Source organism: Cydia pomonella, chromosome 10 (genome assembly GCF_033807575.1).
Source record: "Cydia pomonella isolate Wapato2018A chromosome 10, ilCydPomo1, whole genome shotgun sequence".
Lineage (NCBI taxonomy): Eukaryota > Metazoa > Arthropoda > Insecta > Lepidoptera > Tortricidae > Cydia > Cydia pomonella.
In genome coordinates this window covers 11445318-11458796 of record NC_084712.1, presented here as the reverse complement: position 1 = coordinate 11458796, position 13479 = coordinate 11445318, and the positions used below count along the sequence as shown (strand labels likewise).

Here is a 13479-nt window from a genome sequence, read left to right as displayed (position 1 = left end):
CTGGTCGACATGTTCCTGCTGTAAATAATGGCTACGCATAATCTGAAATCAATATTCATTCTCGGCGCCGCATTTCACGACCGTTTTGCTCTCAGTAAGTGATTTTTCATTTGTTTTTATAAATTTGTGAATTGAATTTAACTGCGTGAGTGTTTTTGAGGTTTATTGGCGAATGTGCATGGAAATAACACATAGTTTATATTTTTACAGTACATATGGGGCTACTTTATAGCACTAGTGCGAGAAGTAGCATATTACGTTACTGTGTCGAACATTTAAAGGGCCATATGTACTGTAAAACGTTGTACGATACATGTGCGAATAGGTAATTCGCAACTCGTGTCGATTTAAAACACTCCCTTCGGTCGTGTTTTAATTTATCGCCACTCGTTTCGAATTTCCTATTTTTCGCACTTGTATCGTAATGTACTATTTTAATGTTGGTTGTTCATGGTGATGGTTGCGGCATATTGCATTTAGCATCAATTACGTATTATTAGGGATTGAGGAGCAATAATTTGATAACATCCACGATACCTATATTTTATCATTAAATCCACATTCATAAAAAAGCGTTCAACCCAAACTTGCGACAATGAAGCATAACTTGAGAACGCGCAACACGTTCTAAGGAGGAAAAGGACATTAAAGCACGAATTCTGCCATTCAATTCAATACGCCATTGTTACTTTTGCTGCGAACGGCGAAATGGCGAAAGTTTCTTCTCAGCACCAACCGTAAGAACTCGAAGGCAAAGTTTCCTAGTTCTATCTATTAGTAACTCTGACAGGGCCTAATTTATTAGATCCTTTTTCATTAACCTTCTATTGGCCGTATAAGACCCGAGGTCGAAAGTTTGATTGAATTACACGTAGTTTAACGGAAATTGTTTGGGGCTCGTTCGTTTTTACGATTTGAATATGCAGTTTACGAAATAAGATTTTTTGAGGTCGTGATTACCTTCGAAAAGTAGTTTTTAAATCGACTCAATTACCAAAAACGTGAAAAAATGGTGCTAGCTTGGTGCCGCCTAAAAATACCAAAATCCTAAGATATGACATTAACTACTTATATGCCACAAACTCAACTCAATTTACTCAACTGTATAACTCAATTTAAAACAGAAAGTAAAAAGCCTGACGTACTTCTTTCTTATAATATGTATTTTATTTTCACTAGTTTCTTTAAAAAAAGCCTGTTTTCTGTCGTTCGATTAAGCCCAAATTTGGCAAGACATAAGCACAATAAAAGTAATACCTGCTTTAAATAATAATAATATTAAATACTAGTTTATTACTACCTTACTACGGTCTAGCCGTATTGTCCATGTGAAAAAAAGTTATTTAACTGATTAGGTAATATGTAGTACAAATAAAAATATGGACGCACGAAAGTTTTTTTTTTTCCGCGCTCTCATCGCTTTTAGTTCCCTCACTGAATACTTTCCACCGAGCCAATAAACTGTAATAGGTCCCTTTAGGTATCCCCGACCCAGTAATAATAAGGCCCCATCAAACTTAAACGGTATAGTTGAAACACGTCGATGCTTAACTTGGGAACTCTATTCCGTAACTTCACCGATTTATAGCTATGACTACGAAATTAGCCCATAAAAGGACCAGGACTATCATTCCTACATATATTTTACGGACTAGTTCAGTAGCACTATTGATTCAAAAATTTAAAGTACTTTTATGTTTTTGGAACACATCTTTAAATACCAAGGTTATAGGTCGCAAAAAATCAAATTAAATATATACATATAATATAGGTATTTACTACTAGTATTATGTATAATTCTCAGGAATGCCTTACCATCCATCGTAATCACATTACTAACGCTCCTAGAAAATTACCCAATTTAAGGCACCCAACCGACGGCTATCATTGTAACGCATGAGTACTGAGTAGCATGAGCTATACAAAAAAAAATAGCACTTTATCTTGTACCCGCTATGTTATACTCCGTCCACATTAAAGGAAAAAAGTAAAAAGCCTCGAGTAAAGATATTTTATAAGACAAAATATTGTAACCGAACCAGCTGCCGCGAACTTTTCCAAGTCTAACGACCAAGCCTGGAGTGGCTTCACAACAAGTTTTGTAATTTTTAATAAGGCCTGGTATTACAGTGAGCCGACGACACAACATAAGTTTGAGGCGAACAACTTTGATCCCAGCATGTTATGGTGTATTTTTATCTTAGTGAAATATTTAGTGTTCCTATGTAAGGCACAGTTATATAAAAAAAGAGAACGCACATAATACTTATGCAATTGTGTGCGCCAGTGCATGGTTATGTAAAAAACATTACGAATATAATATTAATAGGACCTACCTATTTACTCGTAGCAATGGCATGTGCAAATGAAAAATAAATTTCTTGGCAAAGGCAGACCGTGAAATCCTAAACATTAGGAAACAAGTATAAAGTTGAGATAAAATGTCCTTTGAATTAGAAGTACATATGACCTGTAGGTAGACCACAGGTCGAACTCATCTTTGCTGTCCGCCCGGAGGCAAAACTAGTCCCAACAACAGACATTGCGTTCATCATAAACAAAATTTAGACCTTTTTCATGTCATATAATTCAACGACAACCGGCGACGACGGACCCTTATCGAGTAACAATCGAGTAAATCAGTGAAAAGGAAATCATATTATGATATGTGACATAATATTATGCGTTGTATAGGCAAGGCTAACCAATGCCTCTGGAAACATAAAGGAAATTGACCCGGCACGGTTACATACATACAATAATGCCGTATACAACATAATTTACACAAATACATACATTATACTCGTATTAGTAGTTAATCAATATATAGCACAAGTATAGCACTGTGAATGAGTGAATTATTGATTGATGTTTACGTAATTTAATTTTTCACTTAAATTACCTGACAAGGAGAAAGGCGCTTTGTTCGTGCCAGTATCAGATATTCGAAGTACATTTCGGTAGCTATTCTTCAATTATTAACATCGCCTTTCCCTTCCTTACTGACATATCCACGACGCAATTATGAACTTTTACCCATATTCAACTTCCGTATCGCATTTCCCATAAAATATTGGTAAAGTTCGAAGACGCACACTTAATGATATGTCGATACGTCGTCGGTAAACTCTCTCACTAGGAACTGAAATTATCTTAAAGATCGATCGAGAGATGAGTCCAGAGTTCCAAAGTTATGTACAAGGAAAACTTGTTGGTAAACTAGGAACAAGTTGATATTTTAAGTCCCCGACGGTTCATAATTATCTACCAAGTTTCAGGAGATTTTCCTTGTGATAGGTACTTATAAAGAGTTCGTTTTGTTCAGTTAGAAGTTTTATAAAGACAATTGGTATTATTTTTATATTCACAAAGTAGATTTCAATTGTATAAAAATCTTTCCACTCATTTAAATCGTATGTCTTGGTGTCTTCATATACATAATACTCATACGATATATTTTTACTGTAGATCCAACACACATGACTAACAATTATTTTATTACCTAACCACACGAGTCCGAGTGCACTTTGCGCTGACTTTTCAGGGTGAGTATCATCACGGTCGTATACAAACCTTTATTAATTGTAAAATATTAATACTGCTCTAGGTACATGCCTGCCCTGTAATTGGATGCGCCAAAATACGGTTAATAATGTAGTTTCCTAATGTTGCTTACGATGTGACTAATGTAGTTAGATATTGAACTTCACTGAATGTTCGACTCGCCAAGTGTGTTTAATTACGGTCTGTTGAAATTACTATTCCTTTTCAGGCATTAAAGATAAATTTAATTAATATATTATTGTATGTAAATAATTAAAGTGACATTATCAGAAGCGCGCAGACCGAGTAAAGTGGAAGTTAAAGAATTTTATATAAAATGCCCGCGGCAAAAATGCATATAGCATGCCTGTTATTAAGCGATTACGGATTTGCTGTAAGCTATGAGTATGAGTTGTATGACCTCCACAAATTTAAACTGTTAAAAATTATTTCACTTTGAAGGACCACATGAGACCATACAAGATTGCAACCCACTGCCACAGCGTCTTAGGATGAATGAAACACGTAATTTGTATGACGATTTACAGCATTTTTATGATTTACTACTCTACCAATAACTAAATTGTGATATCTGAAGAGAATATTTGTTACCTTAATCCCGGCAATGTGGTCAATAGTTGGCCCTCAGCGGTGACCCAGTGAACGTCCGGCGTGGGATGTCCGGTGGCGCGACAAGCGGCGTGTGCGCCGCGAGTGGCCGGCCATAAAATGCGCGACGGCGGTTCGACCACGAAATGTGGACGCTTGTCGCTCGTCGCTTGAGCCGATGCCAGAGTCACCAGAATCCATGGAATTGCGAATCCTGAAGACAACATTTTAAGTGTGTAGGTATTATTTTATGAACTAATGATGTAGGTAGTTGCTAAATACCGGTCTAGGTTGTGTCATCATAAGTGATATTTAAAACGGTTCACTAGATATGACATGACTGTCGAAAAATTGGTGATCATTTTCTAATTGGTTTTTTGTACAGTAGGTAATTTCATCCTACATTTTAAATTTTTTTGATCTCTATATACTAGCGATGGCGGTGGCAATTTTGGGGCATGTGACCTTTGTTTTTATTTCCCAAATAAAATGACAAGCTCTATTTACTACCCATTCATATTGTTGTTATATCAATCGAACTGCTGTCATTTTAGTTTAAGGTATAAAAGAAACAAGGTTTAGCTTTTTATAATAGAGCTCTGGTATCTAACACTAACTACACAATGATTTTGTTTTGAAAATGTACAGCTGACTAGAGCCTCGTTATGAAATTCAGAGATCGTATCAGGTTTTTACGTATTTTTTCCGTCGATGATAAAATTTGTTGCCATTTAAAATAGAAAGTGTTGGGTAAATAAAGATTTTCACCCCAATATAGGTATTAAATCTTTCATAGGTCTAGGGCCTAAGGAAGGAGACAATTTACATAAAAATCCTACACTATTATTATGTTCGCGAAGTCTTTAAAACTTTTCACATAAAACAAAGCTTCACGACCGATTCGAAAAACAAGACTACCTTCTTGATTTATTAGCCAAGATAAAGCGCACTATCATTTAAGACTAAAATGTAGTAAGAGTGTAGGCTACATGTGTTAATACATCTTTATTCAAAATTCAAATTCAAAATTCTAAAATTTATTCTGCAAGTAGGCTTCAAGGGCTCTTTCACAAGTCAATACAACATTTATAGTAACATCATATAGTGACATGAAAAATAAATAACAACATTTATAAATACAACAGCCAATACCTGGGTAAACATTACATTATAATAATCTTAAAATAAATAATTACTACAATACAATAGAGATGTATAGTCTCTATGGTTAAAAACACATTAAATCTGGAGATGTAAAAGGTCCCCAATGTCAGAGTACTAATATTAATAAAATTTGGAGGTGTAAAGTCTCTCCAAGTGTCAAAATAAAATGGATACTAAATAAATAAACCGCGTCTGGATTGTTAAACTAGCAGTCTCATAAACTAATGCTACAGAATACATAACTAGTATGTACCATTTCTTTATACATTACACTTGTTTCAAATAGCTGCTTGCCACGGAACTAAGAGATGTAATTTTGTACACGTATAGTGTCTTGTTGATGTTGTGGAACAACACAGGTACGAGATTAAGTACCAGACCAACCTTCCGCCATATCAACCATTATTTTGAAAGCTCATTCGAGTTTATAGAAAGTACTCATAGAAACACTGAATGCAACTACACAATAATGTAGAAGTGAATGGCATTAGCCATGTGGATAATAATAACCATTAATAACCATTTGTTGCCGGTAATTAAGGACTCTTGTTGTATCGAAGGATATTTTTAGATCTGTGTTATAAATATTTATTTTTAGGTAATGATACCTGTTGAGACGTCTGAACCTGCCTTTAAGTTTATAAGCAAGGGGGTCAAGTATTTCTGCATTACATGACCTATCTACTCTACTAGTCTTAACTATTGAAAATAAAAATATGTCTCTTCTAAAATTGGATTGCGGACTGAATTATCATTGCGATTTCAATTAGGTTTTATAGCTACGATCCTAATATGTGAATGGCCCTCAAACTGGTGTTGGCCTTGAGCCATCCTGGATGTCGTTTTTTGTGGGGTGAGTCATCGTCTACCGGAAATAAAATTGTATACCATTTTATTATGCAGGCGTCCGGTTCATTTATATCCCATAGCCCAGTATATCCAGCGTTCTCATCCAATAGCTTCATTTTAGACTCCTTCAACAACTCTCAATGGTCCTTACACCCTGGCGGGTGCTGCCTCTGCGTGCGTCTCATGACACGGGCAGGAGCGGCATCCGCTCGGTGTACCCCTTACATTTCATTAGAGTATTCAAAAGGCCTCTATGTGGTGACTTTGACTCCGTGCACGCTGTCCAAATATCCGAAACACCATTGATCCGTGATGGGAAAGAGATACTAATAATAAAATTCAAGTGAATTGCCGTATTGCTGCAATATCGCTCACTAACCGGCCGCCAGGCTCTAAGGGTAGTAAATAAAGAGTCCACGCGACATACGCCGGCGATTCTGATTTATGTTATGGACTGCCATAACACTATATCTTTAAAATGCCGATTTTGAAGCAAATTTTAAAACTGGCCGTTCTAGTCCGTTATTCGGATTTTATTTTAATTCACGAAGGAGTTCAAGTTAATATGCCACTTTAACATTATATTTTTACGTTTATTTTAAGTTATAAGGCTGTACTCCTTAAACTTACCAACATTTGTTCAGCGATATTTAAAAATTATGAAATCTATAGATTTCCTATTTTTCATACAAATTAAATATTACCTTCAATGTACGCTATCATCAGTGTAATTGACGTTGATTGTCACGCTTTAAACATAACAAAATTCGCTATACATTGCGTCTTAGAATAAACTTTACAATTTTCAAAAAATCAACATAAAAGTTATTTTTAAAAGTAGCTGAAAAAATGTTGGTCAATTTGAGGAGTACAGCCTACAGTTTAATTTTTTGCTCCTGTAACGTAATGTGTAATTGAAATTGAAGTTAAAATCGTTTATTGCGTATCACACAGCAGGTACAGGTGTTCTTAAATATAAGGCTGTTCATGCGACGCCCTGTTAGGGCACGTCAATGTAGTTCCACAAAGGGCAACATACTAATCTAGAATTTACCTATTATTTACATATATGACTAATAATTAATTAATATTTAGTAATATCTGATCAGCAAATACTAATTATAGACTTACAATCACAACGCAATCTATTTATCTTCAGACAATTGTATGTATGTAGCTTCAAAACTATTCTAATAAATTTTAGGGAATAAAATGCCAATCGATTCATTTTTATCAAACTGGTGACATGTAATACATAATGATAGTAGGGTTGATGTATTTCAAACGTTATGTCTCGAAGATTATATTTTTTAATTCTAATATCAAGATTACTTACATTTACAACAATCAAGAATGCTTTGCTTGACATTATTATGTGTGTGTAAGGTCCAAAACAGTACGACGAAACGGAAAATAGGATCTCAAGATGGAAGTTTGGCTGTTACACTACACATAGGTACAGTGCATGCAATTCACCACTAACCATTATAAATTGAACCGTAAACTGTAACCTTCCGTTACAGTTTACGATTCAACGTTCGGCCAATACTGATAGGTATGCACGGAGGCCAAGAGATGATTCCGATTTCAAAAATTCAACTGATGTTGGTAAGACGGGTCGTATCATAACCATAAATATGTTAAACAAAATCCGCCTCGCGGAGCTTCCTCTCAATTTCGCGCGCATTTCAAGTAATAAATCAACGACTTTATTTCGTAACGCCGAAGGCCTGTTTAAATAAATTAAAGCGAGCAGGAATTTTAAACTCCTGCGCATTAAATTTGCAAGAAAGTTGTACTGTATACATATATGTACGTAAATAATATTCACCGGTTTTTTGTATTCCTACAGTTTCTAGTATAAGAGGCTATAAAAATGTACAAGTATTACATTCATTCATCAACTTTTTTAAATGTACGTTCTTTTACTGGAGTTATTTTTAAGTAACTGAACTACATTGTTACTATGAGTACACTTTATATGTTATTAGACTTATATTCTTATAAGGTAAAAGTTAGTTTAGTGCTCTATTTTCCCAGAGCCAAGCAGTATAAAATATTATACACTTACTTTTTTTTTGTTACTTATGGACTTTAACTAACTAAATACCTAAATACCTTTTTTTTTGCACCGCTTTGTACAGTACGTAGTCTACCGCCTCCAACTCTCCCTCAATTGCTCAAACGTTAACTTACCTTCCCTTCAAGGGATAAGTTCGCCTTTGTACTAATGATGACTGTTTTTTTCCTGTTTTGTTTTAATTTTTGTACAATAAAGTGTTTTACTACTACTACTACTTTAATATCTAGGGCACAATTCTACATTGCTTTTACAACTTTTGACATAAATGACTATTAAATAGCAAATTTTTGGTCAAATGTTGGCCTTGTTTTCTATAATGCCAACTTTAATGAGATAAAAGAGTACACCGAGCGGATGCTGCACTTGCCCGTCCCATTATTGATTTTAAAAATACAAAATTTTAAAACCTGCATCATATATTGTATAAAATAAAAATAAAACACATCCACGTATGTATATCGAATCGCATTCCTTGTTGCTTTATTATCCTCAACTTACAATATTTCTTCTCGATTAAGAAAGTAAACCAACGAGGGGTGGTCACGCCATTGGATAATTAATCATTTCTGAACGAAACACTCCGTAGTAATGTAAAGATAAACATAAAGAGTAGGTTTTCTCACACGGAATGTCGGTGTGATCTAAATATTATTTTCATCACACTTGCGCAGTAAGCGTGCTATTTCACGCAAGTGCAGGGGAAGCTTGGACTTTACCATTTTACTCCCACGGAAGTTATACCTTTAGTTATTATGTCACTACATCATAGTAGTACCGAGCGGACCAAGTCGTTAATAAGTATGACACTTAAAAGTTTAAAGTCAACGTAACGTTGATATTTTTACACAATTTTCAATCGTGACTGAATGCCGGATAGGTCTGTGCCTTCAATGCCTAACCTGTCAAAAATTGCAATATAGCGGACGAATGTCTGAAGTGTCACCGTATTTAAGATTTATTGCGCTTAATATTTAGTCTTTTCTACGCAAGTGTGATGAAAAACGTTGTGTGTAACTCCGGAGGTAAGAATATTGGAAACTCAAGTATTTAACTCACTCGAGCCCGCGGCCGTCATGAATCTATAGACTCGTTCGCAATATTTATTTTTTATTTTATGCACGTATTAATAGCTGTGTTGGTTTGTAATTAAACTGATTTCAATACTTCATTGCAATTGACAACATTTCCAAATTTGTGATGTGGGCTAAATTTAAAACCATTTCGGTAAATATGCTTCCTCTATGTAATAAAATAAGTTAATTTATTTTTCTCATAAATTTCTTAGAAAATTGCGAAAAGTGTAAAGAATAAAAAATTCTATTAAGCGTTTTATCGCCACGTTTTCGGAAACTCTTTTTATTAAGTTTTTCTATGGAAAAATATAGTGTCGTAAAGTAAGCACCTGATCTATGGTGAGTCAAACGTACCTATATATATATAGGACGAAATAGAGATGAAACATTTCATATTATTTTAATAGAATGGTAAGTTACTTCTCTTGTTTAACTATGGCAATGATCAACTCAAACTTCTTTGATTTTGCCTGAGTCAAAAGTTTATTAGGGTGTTATTCTAATGGTTTCCCAAACGTTTGCCTAAAGCAAACCGGTCTACATACGTAGCTCTTAACATACAACACTTCGTGCTCGGTAACTACACTTATAACGTACCTTACCTGGCGAAAAATATTGCAAATCGGCCTTTGAAAAGAGACAGCAAATATCTGCTTCGTAGAGCGTTGTCTAATAATATGCATTTGTCGGTCATTGTAGGTACATATTTAAACTGTACATGTCATTGATTTGACGTAAACTAATAAAGTACATAAAGTGTCCTCTATTTCAACGTCACTTAAGGAATACGACGGTTGCTTGTGTTCAAAATCATCGTAAGCAGACAATTTTGTCTTTCCAAAGAACGATGTGCAACGTTTATCTCCAGTTACTGTATATATTATAGCTCGCGGTGATTGGTCTACGCTTAGCACGGGTTAATCAAAACCTTTGGCAGGGCATAATTTTTACGCATATTAGCCATCTCAAGATCATGATACACTGGTTTGCTAGAAAATGTGCGCTCGCGGTTCTAATGAATACTACTGCTTGAGTAGCACTAATGAGTATATAGAGTAAGGTTCGCCAATGCCCACGTCAGCTAATTAGCGACGGGTGTTTCTTGATGAGATGATGAGTTGCAATTTCATTTAGGTAGTTGGTTAATTACGGTTTTAGGACAATGTTTCATAAAATGTAGGTGAATAAAGTCCACGGTCACATCGCATAATACGTGGGCATGACGAGCAAGGTCTAAATTACAGTCGGTCTAAATGAGCTAACCGCCCATAATTATTATTTGGAGCCTGTCGTGTCCCACTACTGGGCCATTCTGGCATTTTTTTATTATATGAGGATTTAGTACAAAATGAGTACTACATTAGTTAATTTACTTTAAAAAAAATTGTACCTCAACAGATTAAAAGTAAAAGCGAAAAGTATTTTGGGTTGTAGAGCATCCTACCAGCAACCTCCTCTCGAGTTTTCCCATAAATAGGTACTATATTTTCTACTAAACGAGAGGCCACAAAATTTTGTACTCACGATTTTACCCTCAAATAAACTGATTGACTATGTCTAGTTTAATTACCTAACAGCGGCTAGAAAATTCGCAAAATATGTCCACTCTATGTATAAACTTACTTTGGTTATATCGCGGAACCGCGATACGATATGCACATGAATTTTATACAGTACAAAATCTTAAGCACATAAAATATAATATTTTGCGGTTGTTCATTTTAAAAAATGCATGTCAATTTGTTACCGCCAAGGAATGTTTTCATCGTCCCAGTTTGTTAATAAAATCATATTTTTCCAAGTAATAATGTGTAAAAAAAAAAGGACGGAGGAGTTAGACCGATTGCCGTTGGCTCTACTATAAGACGTCTCGCTTCCAAAATTGCAGTCAGGTATATAATCTCCAAATTAAAACCCCTTTTTGAACCTGTACAGCTGGGTTTTGGCATAAAAGGAGGTTGTGAGGCAGCCGTCCATGCCTTACGCACGTACCTCTCAAATTCATCTTGTGATGTGCTGGTCAAAATTGATGTTCGAAACGCATTCAACTCGGTAAATAGGGATACCTTGCTGACAGAAATAAAGAACAACATACCCGAAATTTATAACTACCTTTTGCATTGCTATGCTGACCCTACCAAATTAATTCACCGCGATAATATGATATCTTCAGAAGTCGGCTGCCAGCAAGGTGATCCTCTCGGGCCGGCAATATTCAGTTTGGCCATTAATCCAATTATTCAAAACTTAAAATCAAAATTTAATGTTTGGTATTTAGACGACGGAACCCTGGGAGGCGACCTCGAATCCGTTCTATCCGATCTTTCGACCATTCAATCAAAATTTGAAACAATTGGCTTAGACCTAAACTACAGTAAATGTGAACTTTTTATCCATAATGTCTCTTTAAATCAACTGGATGTAAGGCAAAAATTTAATTTTCATACACCAAATATTAAAATAATAGACAAAAGCTCTCTTTGCCTCCTTGGGTCCCCTATCTTTGAAGAATCCTATTCGAATTTCATTTCCGACACTACTTCCAAATTTCAAAATTACGAAAGTCGTCTTCTCGAAATTAGTCCACATTTTGCTTTATCAATTATTAAATTCTGCCTCTTTGTACCAAAATTAATGTATGTACTTCGCTGCTGCTCTTTTTCCAAATTTCAAAATTTATTAACACCTCTGGACGACATTATCAAAACTAATTTAGAATCAATTTTAAACTTACAGCTTAGCGAAAAGTCCTGGACCCAGGCATCCCTGCCCATTCGCCACGGTGGGTTAGGGATCCGCAAAATTTCAAGTGTTTCTACCCCGGCGTTTTTATCTTCCGTTCATAGCTCAGCAATTCTCGTAGGAAAAATCCTAAAGGCCTGTCCTCCAAACTATGAGATTGCTGGCTTAACCGAGGCTAAAAACGCCTGGTCCATCGCCTGCCCGGGTAAGGATTTTCCCGAAAATCTAAATTCCCAAAGGACCTGGGATGACATCCATTGTAAAATTATCTATGACTCTCTCTTAAGTCGCAGCATAGGTTCCTCACGCGCCAGACTCTTAGCAGCGGGTACGAAGGAATCCGGCGCCTGGCTGCACGCGTTTCCTTCGGTACACACAGGCACATTTTTGGAACCGCACACTCTGCGCGTTGCAACCTGCCTGCGACTCGGCGTCCGGGTCTCTGCTCCACATAGGTGCCCCTGCGGCACTGATGTCGACGCCCTCGGACACCACGGGCTCTCCTGCCAAAGGAGCGCCGGCCGCTTCTCTAGACACGCCGCACTTAACGATATTCTCCGCCGGTCTCTTGCCAGCGTGAACGTGCCAGCTCTTCTTGAGCCAGCTGGTATTGTAAGAGACGATGGTAAGAGACCGGACGGAATGTCACTAATTCCGTGGAAGATGGGACGGGTGCTGGTGTGGGACGCCACATGTGTAGACACTCTAGCCCCGTCTCATCTCCACGGCACAACTGCAAAAGCCGGCGCGGCGGCAGAGGCGGCCGAAAAATTAAAAAAGATCAAATATAGGGGTCTCGGCCCCGAATACGATTTCGTACCTTTTGGCGTCGAGACCCTTGGCCCGTGGGGTCCGAATGCATCTACACTATTCAAGGAATTATCCAAAAAATAGCAGATGCTACCGGTGATCGTAGAGCTGGCAGCTTCCTCGCACAGCGAATAAGTATTGCGATACAACGAGGAAATGCTGCCAGCATCTACGGCACCATGCCGCAGGGGGATAGTTTTTAATTATTTATTTTAAGATTAGTTTTATTTATTTTTAGATTTAGATTTTAAGTTTTATATGTATTATGTTTAGCCTTATAAAGGGTCTAGCAAGCTAAGCTAAGAAGATTGGCCCCCGCAAGGGATTTGGTTGTAATTTGAGGTGCAGTAGTGGCAGGTCCTAAAAACACTGTATGCGTAATATCAGCCTTCGATCTTCTTTTGTTTCAGACTTATCCACGAAAATGTCAAAAAATCAAGGTAATTTTTAAACTGTTATTGCAGCTAAACCAAGCAAGCGAGAGCAACCAAATAAATTCAGAATTAAGGAGCATAAAATGGGGTTCATAATGCATATTTTTACAGACATTCATTTCCTTGAACTTGGATGAAAAAAATAATGTAATTTTTTTCTGCTCCATTTTTT

General features: G+C 36.4%; 1 protein-coding gene across 2 annotated transcripts in view; it reads right to left on the bottom strand.

Annotated features, from left to right (window-relative positions):
* LOC133522073 (cell adhesion molecule Dscam2-like) overlaps positions 1 to 13479 on the bottom strand; it is a 96376-nt gene that overhangs the window by 69652 nt on the left and 13245 nt on the right. For both annotated transcript variants that reach the window (XM_061857270.1, XM_061857271.1), the window contains exon 2: positions 4156 to 4366. In XM_061857270.1, coding sequence (XP_061713254.1) covers positions 4156 to 4366 — 211 coding nt within the window. The remainder of the gene's footprint in view (positions 1 to 4155; positions 4367 to 13479) is intronic.